General features: G+C 44.4%; 1 protein-coding gene across 1 annotated transcript in view; it reads right to left on the minus strand.

Annotated features, from left to right (window-relative positions):
* The window catches only part of LOC115114770 (unconventional myosin-IXb-like), a 130,192-nt gene that overhangs the window by 31,294 nt on the left and 80,511 nt on the right, over positions 1 to 18,387 (minus strand). Inside the window, exons 25-37 of the mRNA XM_065013757.1 lie at positions 17,551 to 17,730; positions 15,189 to 15,231; positions 11,097 to 11,203; positions 10,562 to 10,665; positions 10,186 to 10,364; positions 9,404 to 9,511; positions 8,912 to 9,085; positions 8,625 to 8,660; positions 7,821 to 7,932; positions 7,049 to 7,122; positions 3,572 to 3,764; positions 3,234 to 3,362; positions 1,712 to 1,817 (exon numbers count right to left, since the gene is read on the minus strand). Of these exons, the coding sequence (XP_064869829.1) occupies positions 1,712 to 1,817; positions 3,234 to 3,362; positions 3,572 to 3,764; positions 7,049 to 7,122; positions 7,821 to 7,932; positions 8,625 to 8,660; positions 8,912 to 9,085; positions 9,404 to 9,511; positions 10,186 to 10,364; positions 10,562 to 10,665; positions 11,097 to 11,203; positions 15,189 to 15,231; positions 17,551 to 17,730 (1,545 nt within the window). The remainder of the gene's footprint in view (positions 1 to 1,711; positions 1,818 to 3,233; positions 3,363 to 3,571; positions 3,765 to 7,048; positions 7,123 to 7,820; positions 7,933 to 8,624; positions 8,661 to 8,911; positions 9,086 to 9,403; positions 9,512 to 10,185; positions 10,365 to 10,561; positions 10,666 to 11,096; positions 11,204 to 15,188; positions 15,232 to 17,550; positions 17,731 to 18,387) is intronic.

Below are 18,387 nucleotides of genomic sequence, written 5' to 3' on the forward strand. Positions count from 1 at the left end.
ACCTAAGTTCAAGCCTAGTGGGAAAGCCTTTGTACGATAGATGGTGATTTACAAACATCAGTCAACATGAATACACATATGTGTGAAAGAGAGAAAACAGAAAGGGGGTTATATAACCTACCTGACCAGGTGAAAGGGGGGTATATAACCTACCTGACCAGGTGAAAGGGGGGTATATAACCTACCTGACCAGGTGAAAGGGGGGTATATAACCTACCTGACCAGGTGAAAGGGGGGTATATAACCTACCTGACCAGGTGAAAGGGGGGTATATAACCTACCTGACCAGGTGAAAGGGGGGTATATAACCTACCTGACCAGGTGAAAGGGGGGTATATAACCTACCTGACCAGGTGAAAGGGGGTATATAACCTACCTGACCAGGTGAAAGGGGGGTATATAACCTACCTGACCAGGTGAAAGGGGGGTATATAACCTACCTGACCAGATGAAAGGGGGGTAATATAACCTACCTGACCAGGTGAAAGGGGGGTAATATAACCTACCTGACCAGATGAAAGGGGGGTATATAACCTACCTGACCAGGTGAAAGGGGGGTATATAACCTACCTGACCAGGTGAAAGGGGGGTATATAACCTACCTGACCAGATGAAAGGGGGGTAATATAACCTACCTGACCAGGTGAAAGGGGGGTAATATAACCTACCTGACCAGATGAAAGGGGGGTATATAACCTACCTGACCAGATGAAAGGGGGGTTTATAACCTACCTGACCAGATGAAAGGGGGGTTTATAACCTACCTGACCAGATGAAAGGGGGGTATATAACCTACCTGACCAGATGAAAGGGGGGTAAAACCTACCTGACCAGGTGAAAGGGGGGTTATATAACCTACCTGACCAGATGAAAGGGGGGTATATAACCTACCTGACCAGATGAAAGGGGGGTATATAACCTACCTGACCAGATGAAAGGGGGGTTTATAACCTACCTGACCAGATGAAAGGGGGGGGGGTTATATAACCTACCTGACCAGATGAAAGGGGGGTATATAACCTACCTGACCAGATTAAAGTTTTTTTCAATGTTTTATTTAACCTTTATTTAACTAGGTAAGTCAATTAAGAACAAATTCTTATTTACAATGACGGCCTACCTGGGAAAAGTTGGTTAACTGCCTTGTTCAAGGGCAGAACGACAGAGTTTTACCTTGTCAGCTCTGGGATTTGATCCAGCAACCTTTCGGTTACTGACCTAACGCTCTAACCACTAGACTACCTGCCACCTCAAACCTACCTGACCAGATGAAAGGGGGGAAAAACCTACCTGACCAGATGTAAGGGGGGTATAACCTACCTGACCAGGTGAAAAGGGGGGTATAACCTACCTGACCAGGTGAAAGGGGGAAAAAACATACCTGACCAGGTGAAAGGGGGAAAAACATACCTGACCAGGTGAAAGGGGGAAAAACATACCTGACCAGGTGAAAGGGGGAAAAAACATACCTGACCAGGTGAAAGGGGGAAAAAACCTACCTGACCAGGTGAAAGGGGGGAAAAAAACCTACCTGACCAGGTGAAAGGGGTATATAACCTACCTGACCAGGTGAAAGGGGGGAAAAACCTACCTGACCAGGTGAAAGGGGGGTATAACCTACCTGAACAGGTGAAAGGGGGGAAAACCCTACGTGACCAGGTGAAAGAGGGGAAAAACCTACCTGACCAGGTGAAAGAGGGGAAAAACCTACCTGACCAGGTGAAAGACCAATCTCTCCAGTGTTTTGAAGTTAGCGGACGGAAGCTCGTCCAGTTTCTGGTAGACCGCACGAAGCCGCTCAGATTGCTCTGGCAACTCTGCACATGAAATGTCACAATGTCAAATATACAGTGGGGCAAAAAAGTATTTAGTCAGCCACCAATTGTGCAAGTTCTCCCACTTAAAAAGATGAGAGAGGCCTGTAATTTTCATCATAGGTACACTTCAACTATGACAGCCAAAATGAGAGAAAAAAATCCAGAAAATCACATTGTAGGATTTTTAATGAATTTATTTGCAAATTATGGTGGAAAATAAGTATTTGGTCAATAACAAAAGTTTCTCAATACTTTGTTATATACCCTTTGTTGGCAATGACAGAGGTCAAACGTTTTCTGTAGGTCTTCACAAGGTTTTCACACACTGTTGCTGGTATTTTGGCCCATTCCTCCATGCAGATCTCCTCTAGAGCAGTGATGTTTTGGGGCTGTTGCTGGACAACACGGACTTTCAACTCCCTCCAAAGATTTTCTATGGGGTTGAGATCTGGAGACTGGCTAGGCCACTCCAGGACCTCGAAATGCTTCTTACGAAGCCACTCCTTTGTTGCCCGGGCGGTGTGTTTGGGATCATTGTCATGCTGAAAGACCCAGCCACATTTCATCTTCAATGCCCTTGCTGATGGAAGGAGGTTTTCACTCAAAATCTCACGATACATGGCCCCATTCATTCTTTCCTTTACACGGATCAGTCGTCCTGGTCCCTTTGCAGAAAAACAGCCCCAAAGCATGATGTTTCCACCCCCGTGCTTCACAGTAGGTATTGTGTTCTTTGGATGCAACTCAGCATTCTTTGTCCTTCAAACACGACGAGTTGAGTTTTTACCAAAAAGTTATATTTTGGTTTCATCTGACCATATGACATTCTCCCAATCTTCTTCTGGATCATCCAAATGCTCTCTAGCAAACTTCAGACGGGCCTGGACATGTACTGGCTTAAGCAGGGGGACACGTCTGGTACTGCAGGATTTGAGTCCCTGGCGGCGTAGTGTTTTACTGATGGTAGGCTTTGTTACTTTGGTCCCAGCTCTCTGCAGGTCATTCACTACTAAAAAATCCTACAATGTGATTTTCTGGATTTTTTTTCTCATTTTGTCTGTCATAGTTGAAGTGTACCTATGATGAAAATTACAGGCCTCTCATCTTTTTAAGTGGGAGAACTTGCACAATTGATGGCTGACTAAATACTTTTTTGCCCCACTGTAGTTTTTTCAAGTACTTGAGGTTTGCTTGATTTAGCTTGACTGCCTGGTGTGCAGGGTGGGTGGGGGTCTGCAGAGTTTGCACTTTTGGGACTATACCATTGGGTCAATTGTAGCCAAGTGGGCAGGCTAAATGAAGCATGCAAGTATTTGAAATGGATTTCACTGTCAACTCTGTACATGCAAAACATTGGTTTTTAAACCTTTTTGCTACGCTGTGACATTCTGAACAGGACCCATGAGACAGACTCACCAACGGCGTGCAGGAAGTCCTTGTAGAGGCGGTAAGTCAGGAGGGGGTCAGGCAGCTCTCTGAACCAGCGTTTCACCAGGCCAGTCACCGTGTGGATGGAGTAGTTCTCCAGAGTCGCCGTCTCAGGGTCTGACCAAAAAAAAAAAAAAAAGAGATTGCACTTAATTTTACGGTAGTTCCTACCGGTACTTGCAATGCGCCGGATGATGTCATGCCATAGTTCTATGTTGTTCATAGCAGCTGGTAGGTCCTCTGTTCTGACACCAGTGTCTAGGCAGATGGGTTCCCACATAATACATTCAATAGGAAAATAATGTTTTCTGGAAAAATGAACTTACTTATCTCCAGTAGTTGGTGTAATTCCCTGGCGTGCGAGGCAGAACCAGATTTACGGTAGAGGCCCTCTGTGTACAGGCCATTCATCTCAACATGCTCCAGCATCATCAGAAGTACCATGGGGATCGGGTAGGTCTTACTGGTCAGTACACACACCTGCACCCCAAAGTGCAGACAGCCAGGTTCTCCATCGTCCTAACACACAGGATTAATCAATAGTCTTGACAAACTTTACTTCACTAAGTTAACTTTACTTGTTAAAATGGAGTTAAAAATGGAGCCGGAAAATAATGCAGACATTTACGTGTCCCCAACAGATTGTGTTTTTTGTTAGTTTATTATTATTTATTTTTTTACTTATTTTGTACATAATGTTGCCGCTAGTCTCTCATGACCGAAAGTGACTTCTGGACATCAGGACTGCGAATACTCAACACGGACTGGCAGAATCCTTTTTTTCCTTTTAACGAGCCCGACGCGAACAATATACTGCTTTCTCGGGAACAGGCCCAGATCCCCGTGATTTGCGGGCTGCCTTCTGAGAATTCGTAGGCGTTCGAATAAACCCTCACTTCCTTCCACTCTGCTAGCAAACGTACAATCTTTGGAGAATAAAATAGATGACCTACACGCAAGATTAAACTACCAACGGGACATTCAAAACTGTAATATCTTATGCTTCACGGAGTCGTGGCTGAACGACGACACTATCAACATACAGCTGGCTGGTTATACGCTGTACCGGTAGGATAGAACAGCAGCGTCTGGTAAGACAAGGGGCGGCGGACAATGTATTTTTGTAAATAACAGCTGGTGCACGATATCTAAGGAAGTCTCAAGCTATTTCTCGATTGAGGTAGAGTATCTCATGATAGCTGTAGACCACACTATCTACTTAGAGAGTTATTTGTATTTTTCATAGCTGTTTACATACCACCACAGTCAGAGGCTGACACTAAGACAGCATTGAATGAGCTGTATTCCGTCACAAGCAAACAAGAAAACTCTCACCCAGAGGCGGCGCTCCTAGTAGCCGGGGACTTTAATGCAGGGAAACCTAAATCTGTTTTACCAAATTTCTAATCAGCATGTTAAATGTGCCATTGGAAGGAAAACAACTCTGGACCACCTTCACTCCACACACAGAGACGCGTAAAGCTCCCCTCGCCCTCCATTTGGCAATTCTGACCATAATTCTGTCCTCCTGATTCCTGCTTACGACCTAAAATGAAAGCAGGAAGCACCCGTGACAAGATCAATAAAGAAGTGTTCAGATGAAGCAGATGCTAACTACAGGACTGTTTTGCTAGCACAGACTGGAATATGTTCAGGGATTTCTCAGATGGCATTGAGGAGCACACCACACCAGTCATTGGCTTTATCAATAAGTGCATTGATGACGTCGTCCCCACAGTGACCGTACGTACATATCCCAACCAGAAGCCATGGATTACAGGCAACATTCGCACTGAGCTAAAGGGTAGAGCTGCCGCTTTCAAGGAGTGCGACTCTAATCCGGGAAGCTTATAAGAAATCCTGCTATGCCCTTCGACGAACCATCAAACAGGCAAATTGTCAATACAGGACTGAGATCGAATCCTACTACACCGGCTCTGATGCTCGTCGGATGTGGCAGGGCTTGCAAACCATTACAGACTACAATGGGAAGCACAGCCGAGAGCTGCCCAGTGACACGAGCATACCAGATGAGCGAAATAATTTCTATGCTATGCGCTTCGAGGCAAATAACACTGAAACATGCATGAGAGCACCAGCTGTTCCGGGAAGACTGTGATCACACTCTCTGCAGCCGAAGTGAGTAAGACCTTTAAACAGGTCAACATTCACAAGGCCGCAGGGCCAGACGAATTACCAGGACATGTACTGTGAGCATGCACTGACCAACTGGCAAGTGGCTTCACTGACATTATCAACCTCTCCCTGTCCAAGTCTGTAATATCAACATGTTTTAAGCAGACCACCATAATGCCTGTGCCCAAGAACACTAAGGTAACCAGCCTAAATTACTACTGACCCGTAGCACTCACGTCTGTAGCAATGAAGTGCTTTGAAAGGCTGGTCATAGCTCACATCAACACCATTATCCCAGAAACCCTAGACCCACCCCATTTTGTATACCACCCCAACAGATCCACAGATGCTGCAATCTCTATTGCACTCCACACTGCACTTTCCCACCAGGACAAAAGGAACACCTATGTGAAATGCTATTCATTGACTACAGCTCAGCATTCAACACCATAGTGCTCTCAAAGCTCATCAATAATAAGGACCCTGGGACTAAACACCTCCCTCTGCAACTGGACCTGGACTTCCTGACAGACCGCCCCCAGGTGGTAAGGGTAGGTAACAACACATCCGCTATGCGGATCCTAAACACAGGGACCCCTTAGTGGTGCATGCTCAGTCCCCTCCTGTTCATTCATGACTGCACGGCCAGGCATGACTCCAACACCATCATTAAGTTTGCCGATGACACAACAGCGTTAGGCCTGATCACCGACAATGATCAGGGAGGAGGTCAGAGACCTGGCTGTGTGGTGCCAGGACAACAACCTCTCCCTCAACGTGAACAAGACAAAGGAGATGATTGTGGACTACAGGAAAAAGAGGACCAAGTACGCCCCCATTCTCATCGACGGGGCTGCAGGTTGAGAGCTTCAAGTTCCTTGGTATCCACATCACCAACAAACTAATATGGTCCAAGCACACCAAGACAGTCGTGAAGAGGGCACGACAAAACCTATTCCCCCTCAGGAGACTGAAAAGACTTAGCATGGGTCCTCAGATCCTCAAAAGGATCTACAGCTGCACCATCGAGAGCATCCTGCCTGGTTGCATCACTGCCTGGTATGACAACTGCTCCGACCGCAATGCACTACAGTGGGTAGTGAACGGCCCAGTACACTGGGACCAAGCTTCCTGTCATCCAGGACCTCTATACCAGGCGGTGTCAGAGGAAGGCCCTAGCAATTGTCAAAGACTCCAGCCACCCTAGTCAAACAGTTTTCTCTGCTACCACACGGCAAGCGGTACCGTCAAGTCTAGGTCCAAGAGGCTTCTAAACAGCTTCTACCCCCAAGCCATAAGACTCCTGAACACCTAATCAAATGGCTACCCAGACTATTTGCATTGCCCGCCCCCGCGGTCTCACATATACATATTACCTCAACTAACTGGTGCCCCTGCACATTAACCCCTCCGTATCTGTACCCCCCCCCCTGTAAATAGTCTCGCTATTGTTATTTTACTGCTGCTCTTTAATGACTTGTTCCTGTTATTTCTTATTATTTTTTCCTTATTTTTTAAAACTGCATTGTTGGTTCGCGACTCGTAAATAAGCATTTCACTATAAGGTCTACCTACACCTGTTGTATTGGGTGCATGTGACTAATAAAATGTTATTTGTCAGACTTAACTTGGTGAACTTGACAAACATTACTTGACAAACTGCTCACCAGCCTGGTACATCGAGTTGAGCAGTCAGTGATGATTTTGGAAAGGCATTTCTTGTGACATATCAATTTGCAAGCTAAACAAAAGAAGAGAGGAGAAAATAACACAATGATAAGATCTTGTCTAAATTCTGTTCAAATGTTCTCTTCTATATTCTAACTCTCTGTTCAAATGTTCTCTTCTATATTCTAATTCTCTGTTGAAATGTTGTCTTCTATATTCTAATTCTCTGTTCAAATGTTGTTTTCTATATTCTAATTCTCTGTTCAAATGTTCTCTTCTATATTCTAATTCTCTGTTCAAATGTTCTCTTCTATATTCTAATTACATGTTCAAATGTTCTCTTCTATATTCTAATCATATGTTCAAATGTTCTCTTCTATATTCTAATTCTCTGTTCAAATGTTCTCTTCTATATTCTAATTCTCTGTTCAAATGTTGTCTTCTATATTCTAATTCTCTTTTAAATGTTCTCTTCTGCATTCTAATTCTCTTTTAAATGTTCTATTCTGCATTCTAATTCTCTGTTCTAATGTTCTCTTCTGCATTCTAATTCTCTTTTAAATGTTCTCTTCTGCATTCTAATTCTCTTTTAAATGTTCTATTCTGCATTCTAATTCTCTGTTCTAATGTTCTCTTCTGCATTCTAATTCTCTTTTAAATGTTCTCTTCTGAAATCTAATTATATGTTCTAATGTTCTCTTCTATATTCTAATTCTCTTCTATATTCAAATTCTATGTTTAATGGTGAACAACAGATAGCTAGCTACTCACCGCTGCACATGTAGGCCTTCTCCATAACCCAGATGTAGAAACCACACAGGTCACAGGACTGCCTGATGTTGACCTGGTACGTACTAAACATGTGACCTAAAGGGCTGTCGAGCTGGAAACACACAACACACATCATTCAAGCCGAACCATTGACCTGGGTTGCATTGACCTGGGTTGTGACAGTGATATTCTGAGATTCAACTTAGTGTTGGTCGCAACGAGCCAATTCAACTTAGTGTTGGTCACAACGAGCCAATTCAACTTAGTGATGAGATAATGAGACAATTCAACTTAGTGATGAGATAATGAGCCAATTCAACTTAGTGATGAGATAATGAGACAATTCAACTTAGTGATGAGATAATGAGCCAATTCAACTTAGTGATGAGATAATGAGCCAATTCAACTTAGTGATGAGATAATGAGCCAATTCAACTTATTGATGAGATAATGAGCCAATTCAACTTAGTGATGAGATAATGAGCCAATTCAACTTAGTGATGAGATAATGAGCCAATTCAACTTATTGATGAGATAATGAGCCAATTCAACTTATTGATGAGATAATGAGCCAATTCAACTTAGTGATGAGATAATGAGACAATTCAACTTAGTGATGAGATAATGAGCCAATTCAACTTAGTGATGAGATAATGAGCCAATTCAACTTAGTGATGAGATAATGAGACAATTCAACTTAGTGATGAGATAATGAGCCAATTCAACTTAGTGATGAGATAATGAGCCAATTCAACTTAGTGATGAGATAATGAGACAATTCAACTTAGTGATGAGATAACTTACACATTTTTTCTTTTTTGTCTTTGGCTTGTTCACGGTCTGCAACAAATAGAAAAGACGATCAGGCGTGGAATACATCTCCGAACCTCTTAAAATTACATCTTCAACTGATGTTTTACACTTCTCAAAACTATGTGTACTGCTGCTCTGGAGCATTCAAAAAGAGTCAAAGATAAAGTCAAAGATACTGTAGGTCAAACCCAAAGATACTGTGTCCGTAACATGTCTGTGTACCTGCATGTGTGTATACAGTATCTGCGAGTGAGTGCCTGTGTCTAACTCAGAACTACCTTGACCGGTAGCCCAAACCCCTCTCGTTTGATCTCTCCCCGTATGAAGCCGTCGAGGATGGACTGGAACAGGTTGACCACCAGGCTGACCTCGGTCAGCTGCTTGGCTCCAGCATGACTGGACACACAGTTGCAGTAGCCCGTCATCAGGACCTTATAGCTGATGTGGGGCTTCTGTTGACCAGGGGAGGGTAGAGGACCGGGTTAATGAAAGGGTGTGGGGGTGTTAGGATATACAGCACATCCCAAATGTTCACACCAGTGCTGTGCTAAAAAAAATAACGCTCAGAATAAAAATAATTAGTGCTTTATAAATCTCTTAACGTGTGTGTACTCCTGGCCCTAGTCAAGCTCTATATGTACTGTTGATTTGGCTTCATCTCTCTTTCAACACAGTCTTCTAAGCTTGAATAGTATACCATGCATACTTAATTATGAACAAACCTAAAGCTCCATATCTCTTCTAGTGCCATGGTCAGGATGTAAACTCACCAAGACGGAGTACATGCCCTTTATGGTCTCTCTGAACTGCATGGTGGCTGTAAGGAAGATCATCTCTGTGGCTGACAGCGCCTTTACCCTGGTCCTCAGCTCGTTTACCTGGGAGGTATAGGAAGGTACATTATTTCATAGTAGTAGTCTACTATTCAAAATAGCCTGGATTCAACTTTAAAATCCTCTGCAATAAGACGTGTGAGAGACAGAGACAAAGTGACAGAGACAGAGAGACAGAGTGAGAGTGAGAGAGAGAGGGAGGGAGGGAGAGAGTGAGAGTGAGACAGAGCGAGAGACAGAGAAAGATACAGACAGAGCGAGACAGAGCGAGAGACAGAGAGAGAGAGAGACAGACCGAGACAGACAGAGAGAGACACAGAGAGAGAGAAAGAGAATGAGTGACTGAGCAAGTTAGGCAGTCAAAACCTGCTCATGAAAGACCCTCTGAAGACTAAGGCTTTGGTAGCCTGGACCCAGATAATTTTGGTAGCCTGGACCCATATCAGTTTGGTTGCCTGGACCCATATCAGTTTGGTTGCCTGGACCCAGATCAGTTTGGTAGCCTGGACCCAGATCAGTTTGGTTGCCTGGACCCAGATCAGTTTAGTAGCCTGGACCCAGATCAGTTTGGTAGCCTGGACCCAGATCAGTTTGTGGTGCTTGAAAATGACTTAGCAAGTCAACACAAATAGATCTAACACCAGGCTAGAGATCCTAATAAACCAGAAACAATCCTGAAGCTGAGGTGATTACAGGTGAGTGCCAGACAGGTATCCCACCTGGGTCCCCAGGAACTCATCCAGGTGTCGGAGCTCATCAGTGTCGGTGATCTCCCGTTCCAGAGAAGCATTCCACTGCTCGGAGACCCGCGTGGCTCGGCTGATCCTGATGGTAGTGTTACCACGCCCTTCACTGTTGTTACCACGGCGCCCAGTGTACAGGGAGGAGGTAGAGGTGGCTATAGGTAAGGTAAGGATACGTGTGTGTTTAGACAGATAGAGAGAGGACGTGTGGTTGAGATTATACCATTGATCACTAGATGGTAGTAGAGGAGAGACAGGATGTGAAAGGCACTAAAATAGTTTTCATCATAGCACAGTCTAAAAGGTGGACAACACAGCGAGCAGTTTCCTGTAGGGGGTGGGATTATAGTACCTCCTTTCCCAGATGGTGCATTCTCATTGGTCACCATCCTGTACGCATTTGTCTGTGAGTTTCGAGTCGGACGTTTCCTCCGAAACTTACTGAAGATGCCAAGCCTGTGGAACACAAAGGGTTAACATGTAACCATGACAAAGAAAACGCAGAATTTTCCACACTTGGTCCAGGAAAAAAGATGATCTATTATATTGACAAGAAGTTACTGCTCTAACAACGGAAATATACATCCTCAATAATGGAAGGCAAGCGGGAGGAGGCGAGATCAGGTGGGACCATTCTAGCCAATGAGAGGCTACAGTAGATACACGTGTGAACAACAGGCATAACAAAGTTGCCAGAATGCCAGTTGCATCCACTTACATGTAACAGCCTAAACGTTACAAAATCATATATATTTGATTAAAAATAAGCCTCACGTAATTTGACACTCTCTCGTAGAACTCCATACAAAAATAATGACATACCGTATCATATCCAGTCAAAATATGGACTATAACTCCTGTGTTCTAGTTGGCTGAATGGCCTTTACCTATCAGGAGTGGTCGGCTGGGATTGGCTGGAGTCTCTGCGGGTTATGCTCTCATCTGGGAGGCTGAAACTAGCCCCGTCCGTGGAAATATCAGAACATTTCGGAAACTGAGAGATAAAACAAAATTACTGAACATCTGAGATTGTATGACATGCGACAACACAGTCATGCTGGGGGCCAATCAGGTGGGTCGTTATTAACAGGTAACACGTGGGAAGTGTTGGTGCCTAGAAAGGAAACTATTAAAAGGGACAGTGCAACATTTTGTCAAGGATCAGGTGAAACTGGGTTTTAGTGCAACAATGTTGCACTATCACTTTAAGAGCAGAGAAGTTTGTTTTCAGATCATCCCCTTTCCCCAGCGTCTGTAGGGGTAGTAGTAGCACATAAATCCCAGGCCCGGCAACAGCCACCGGATCCTTAGCACAATACAGTCTCTCCTCCCCCTTCCTTCTCCCTACAGAAAGCTCTCAGTCTCTCCTTCTCCCTACAGAAAGCTCTGTCTCTCCTTCTCCCTACAGAAAGCTCTGTCTCTCCTTCTCCCTACAGAAAGCTCCGTCTCTCCTTCTCCCTACAGAAAGCTGTCTCTCCTTCTCCCTACAGAAAGCTCTGTCTCTCCTTCTCCCTACAGAAAGCTCTGTCTCTCCTTCTCCCCACAGAAAGCTCTCAGTCTCTCCTTCTCCCTACAGAAAGCTCTCAGTCTCTCCTTCTCCCTACAGAAAGCTCTGTCTCTCCTTCTCCCTACAGAAAGCTCTCAGTCTCTCCTTCTCCCTACAGAAAGCTCCGTCTCTCCTTCTCCCTACAGAAAGCTCCGTCTCTCCTTCTCCCTACAGAAAGCTCTCAGTCTCTCCTTCTCCCTACAGAAAGCTCTGTCTCTCCTTCTCCCTACAGAAAGCTCTCAGTCTCTCCTTCTCCCTACAGAAAGCTCCGTCTCTCCTTCTCCCTACAGAAAGCTCCGTCTCTCCTTCTCCCTACAGAAAGCTCCGTCTCTCCTTCTCCCTACAGAAAGCTCCGTCTCTCCTTCTCCCTACAGAAAGCTCCGTCTCTCCTTCTCCCTACAGAAAGCTCTCAGTCTCTCCTTCTCCCTACAGAAAGCTCCGTCTCTCCTTCTCCCTACAGAAAGCTCCGTCTCTCCTTCTCCCTACAGAAAGCTCTCAGTCTCTCCTTCTCCCCACAGAAAGCTCTGTCTCTCCTTCTCCCTACAGAAAGCTCTCAGTCTCTCCTTCTCCCTACAGAAAGCTCCGTCTCTCCTTCTCCCTACAGAAAGCTCCGTCTCTCCTTCTCCCTACAGAAAGCTCTGTCTCTCCTTCTCCCTACAGAAAGCTCTGTCTCTCCTTCTCCCTACAGAAAGCTCTGTCTCTCCTTCTCCCTACAGAAAGCTCTCTGTCTCTCCTTCTCCCTACAGAAAGCTCTGTCTCTCCTTCTCCCTACAGAAAGCTCTGTCTCTCCTTCTCCCTACAGAAAGCTCTGTCTCTCCTTCTCCCTACAGAAAGCTCTGTCTCCCTCCTTCTCCCTACAGAAAGCTCTCAGTCTCTCCTTCTCCCTACAGAAAGCTCTGTCTCTCCTTCTCCCTACAGAAAGCTCTGTCTCTCCTTCTCCCTACAGAAAGCTCCGTCTCTCTTTCTCCCTACAGAGAGCTCTGTCTCTCCTCCCCCTTCCTTCTCCCTACAGAGAGCTCTCAGTCTCTCCTCCCCCTACAGAGAGCTCTGTCTCTCCTCCACCTTCCTTCTCCCTAAAGAGAGCGCTGTCTCTTTCTCCTCCCCCTTCCTTCTCCCTACAGAGAGCTCTCAGTCTCTCCTCCCCCTTCCTTCTCCCTACAGAGAGCTCTGTCTCTCCTCAACATTGTGACAAGCTGAAGAGTGGGATCTATCCATCCTACTGACCAGCTGAAGAGTGGGTTCTATCCATCCTACTGACCAGCTGAAGAGTGGGTTCTATCCATCCTACTGACCAGCTGAAGAGTGGGTTCTATCCATCCTACTGAGCAGCTGAAGAGTGGGTTCTATCCATCCTACTGACCAGCTGAAGAGTGGGTTCTATCCATCCTACTGAGCAGCTGAAGAGTGGGTTTTATCCATCCTACTGACCAGCTGAAGAGTGGGTTCTATCCATCCCACTGAGCAGCTGAAGAGTGGGATCTATCCATCCTACTGACCAGCTGAAGAGTGAGTTTTATCCATCCTACTGACCAGCTGAAGAGTGGGTTCTATCCATCCTACTGACCAGCTGAAGAGTGGGTTCTATCCATCCTACTGACCAGCTGAAGAGTGGGTTCTATCCATCCTACTGACCAGCTGAAGAGTGGGTTCTATCCATCCTACTGAGCAGCTGAAGAGTGGAACCTATCCATCCTACTGAGGAGCTGAAGAGTGGGTTCTATCCATCCTACTGACCAGCTGAAGAGTGGGTTCTATCCATCCTACTGACCAGCTGAAGAGTGGGTTCTATCCATCCTACTGACCAGCTGAAGAGTGGGTTCTATCCATCCAAGGGTGTGTCAACATCAGTAGCATGTTTAGACATAACATTTCACATACAGTAGCCCTTCACGTAGCATCTTAGCTCCCTATGTAGGTGTGACATCTAGAGGTGTGAGTCGTAGAGATGTGACATCTAGAGATGCGAGTCGTAGAGATGTGACATCTAGAGATGTGACATCTAGAGGTGTGACATCTAGAGGTGTGAGTCGTAGAGATGTGACATCTAGAGATGCGAGTCGTAGAGATGTGAGCCGTAGATATGTGAGTCGTAGATATGTGAGTCTAGAGATGTGACATCTAGAGATGTGAGTCGTAGAGATGTGAGTCGTAGAGATGTGAGTCGTAGAGATGGGACATCTAGAGATGTGAGTCATAGAGATGGGACATCTAGAGATGTGAGTCAGAGATGTGGGACATCTAGAGATGTGACATCTAGAGATGTGAGTTGTAGAGATGTGATATGCCATGTTGTGGTGTCTCTACACAGTGTTGTGGTGTCTCTCTTTACGCAATGTTGTGGTGTCTCTTGTCGTGATGTGTGTTTGGTCCTACATTTTTGTGATATGTGATATGCAGAGATGTGACACGTAATGATGTAATAGTGAGTAGAGTTATGACAGTATGAGAAAACAGTACCCCAGAATGAGAAAACAGTACCTCAGAATGAGAACAGTACCCTGAAATGAGAAAACAGTACCCCGGAATGAGAAAACAGTACCTCGGAATGAGAAAACAGTACCTCGGAATGAGAAAACAGTACCTCGGAATGAGAAAACAGTACCCTGAAATGAGAAAACAGTACCCCGGAATGAGAAAACAGTACCCCGGAATGAGAAAACAGTACCTCGGAATGAGAAAACAGTACCCCGGAATGAGAAAACAGTACCCCGGAATGAGAAAACAGTACCTCGGAATGAGAAAACAGTACCCCGGAATGAGAAAACAGTACCCCGGAATGAGAAAACAGTACCCCGGAATGAGAAAACAGTACCTCGGAATGAGAAAACAGTACCTCGGAATGAGAAAACAGTACCTCGGAATGAGAAAACAGTACCCCGGAATGAGAAAACAGTACCTCGGAATGAGAAAACAGTACCCGTTCATCCACCTCTGGCCTGCTCGCCTCCCTACCACTGAGGAAGTACAGTTCCCGCTCAGCCCAGTCAAAACTGTTCGCTGCTCTGGCCCCCCAATGGTGGAACAAACTCCCTCACGACGCCAGGACAGCGGAGTCAATCACCACCTTCCGGAGACACCTGAAACCCCACCTCTTTAAGGAATACCTAGGATAGGATAAAGTAATCCTTCTCACCCCCCCCCTTAAAAGACCTAGATGCACTATTGTAAAGTGGCTGTTCCACTGGATGTCATAAGGTGAAAGCACCATTTGTAAGTCGCTCTGGATAAGAGCGTCTGCTAAATGACTTAAATGATGTAAATGTACCCCGGAATGAGAAAACAGTACCCCGGAATGAGAAAACAGTACCCCGGAATGAGAAAACAGTAGCCCGGAATGAGAAAACAGTAGCCCGGAATGAGAAAACAGTACCTCGGAATGAGAAAACAGTACCTCAGAATGAGAAAACAGTACCCCAGAATGAGAAAACAGTACCTCAGTAGCGATGGGAGAGCTGTCTGACACCGACCCAGAGTTCCTGAGTTTTCAGAGAGAAATGTGAACTGTAAACTCTTTGTTAGAATTCCAGAAATATCTATAATATATTGATGAAAGTACAATCAGAGAATGGGGAGACTCAGTGGCCAGTTTATTAGGTACACCACCCATTCACGAAAATGGTTCGCTCCTACAGACAGTGAGTCACGTGGCCGTGGCTTGCTATATAAAGCCGTAGACAGGCATAGAAGCCTTCAGTTACTGTTCAATTTGAATGTTAGGATGGGCAAAACGAGTGACCTAAGCGTCATTGAGCGTGGTATGATCGTCGGTGCCAGGAGCGCCGGTTCCAGTATCTCAGAAACGTCTGGCCCCCTGGGCTTTTCACGCACAACAGTGTCTAAGGTTTACCAAGAATGGTGCGACAAACAAAAAACATCCAATCAGCGGCAGTCCTGTGGGTGAAAACAGCGTGTTGATGAGAGGTCGAAGGAGAACGGCAAGAATCGTTCAAGCTAACAGGAGGGCCACAAACAGACAAACAACGTGGCAGTATAACAGTGGTGCGCAGAACGGCATCTCGGAACACACAACTTGTCGGTCCTTGTCACGGATTGGCTATTTGCAGAAGACGACCACATCAGGCTCCACTCCTATCAGCTAAAAACAAGAAGAAGCTGCTCCAGTGGGCACAGAAACACCACCAATGGACAATTGGGGAGTGGAAAAACATTGTCTGATGAATCCCAGTTCCTGTTGAGTCATGCTGATGGCAGAGTCAGGATTTGGCGTAAGCAGCACGAGTCCATGACTACATCCTGCCAGGTGTCAACGGTACAGGCTGGTGGTGTAATGGTGTGGGAAATGTTTCCATGGCACACGTTAGGTCCCTTGATACCAATTGAGCAACATTTCCATTCACCAAAGAATTCAGACTGTTCTGGAGGCAAAAGGGGGTCCGACCCGGTACTAGTTGGGTGTACCTAATAAACTGGCCAATGAGAGTATATCTGGCTACTTATTCAAGATCATATCAAGAGGACATTGAAAAGGTCCTAACAGGTAGAGTTAAGAGAAATACTAAGACATTACATAACCAGTGACGTAGTGGTAAGAAAACGCTGATCGCAGTGAATAAAGCACCGCTCGCTGTACTGGCAAAGACGATTTCCGCAAAAGCTGGGTAAAAACATTTTTTTCTTCTAAAGTATGTAAATCACGTTTACTCTTTCCGCTACACCACTGGACATATCATTATCGTAACATGACATAATATCATTATCGTGACATGACATATCATTATCGTATCGTGACATATCATTACCATATCATTATCGTAACATGACATATCATTATCGCAACATGTCATATTATTACCATAACATGACATATCATTACCGTAACATGACATATCATTAGCGCAACATGACATATTATTATCGCAACATGACATATCATTATCATAACATGACATATCATTATCATAACATGACATATCATTATCGTATCATGACATATCATTGTCGTAACATGCCATATCGCTGTCATAACATGACATATCACTATCGTAACATGACACATCATTATCGTAACATGACATATCATTTTCGTATCATGACATATCATTATCGTATCATGACATATCATTATTGTAACATGACATATCATTATTGTAACATGACATATCATTATCGTATCATGGCATATCATTACCATAACATATCATTATCGTAACATGAAATCATTATCGCAACATGACATATCATTATCGCAACATGACATATCATTATCATAACATATCATTATCATAACATGACATATCATTTTCGTATCATGACATATCATTACCGTATCATGTCATATCATTATCACAACATGCCATATCATTATTGCAACATGACATATCATTATCATAACATGACATATGATTATCGTATCATTACCGTAACATGACATATCACTATCGTAACATGCCATATCATTATCGTATCATGCCATATCATTATCGTAACATGAAATATCATTATCGTATCATGACATATCATTATTGTAACATGACATATCATTATCGTATCATGACATATCATTACCATACCATGACATATCATTATCGTATCATGACATATCATTATCATATCATGACATATCATTACCATAACATGACATGTCATTATCGTATCATGGCATATCATTATCGTATCATGCCATATCATTACCATAACATGACATACCATTACCGTAACATGACATATCATTATCGTATCATGACATATTATCTTATCATGACATATCATTATCATAGCATGACATGTCATTACCGTAACATGACATATCATTATCGTAACATGACATAACATACCACAGCAACCCCTCCATATTCCTGGGTCGCTGGACCTCAGCGCGGGAGTCTTCCTGGTGTCCTCCCTCCCTCCTGCTCACATTCCATCCCTCAGCACGCTCCTTACTGTCCTCCAAGGTGGAGCAGCCCTTCAGCGAGCCTGTGTGATGGGGGGGGCTGGTTGACTCCCCCTCTCCATCCCTGTTAAAAAACATCAGATGGATTTGTATAGTGCTTTTACACCTAGCAAAGCACTTTACATTGTATAATAATACATTTTTATACCACTTTTCCGGCAGGTGCTCAAAGCTATTTACATTTAAACAGTAAGACCCAAGAGGGTGTGGTATATGGCCAATATACCACGGCTAAGGGCCAATCTTTGCACGACGCAACACGGAGTGCCATTGTATATTAGCCATATAACACAAACCCCAAGGTGCCTTATTGCTATTATAAACTGGTTTCAATGTGATATGATAAAAATACATATTTTGTCATACCCATGGTATACGGTCTGATATACCATGGCTGTCAGCCAATCAGCATTCAGTTTACATTGTGTAATAATATAATTTATATACCACTTTTCCAGCAGGTGATCAAAGCTCTTTACATTGTATTGGTGGTGGGGATGAGAGCTCACTCATCCTCTACCAATAAGTAGCCGACACCCACCTGAATGATGCCATGGCAGCCATTTTGTGCCTTAAAGCTCTAGAAATGATGAGTGGCTGTCTGCGCTCTTAAAATATCCTTCATGCCAAATAGTGTATGCTACAGGTGCGTTGGTATTAAAGTAAGAATGCTCGTGCCTGAAAGCTCACCACACATCAGCTACCACAGTGGAGAGGTAAG

The sequence above is a fragment of the Oncorhynchus nerka genome, linkage group LG9b (assembly GCF_034236695.1).
Source record: "Oncorhynchus nerka isolate Pitt River linkage group LG9b, Oner_Uvic_2.0, whole genome shotgun sequence".
NCBI lineage: Eukaryota > Metazoa > Chordata > Actinopteri > Salmoniformes > Salmonidae > Oncorhynchus > Oncorhynchus nerka.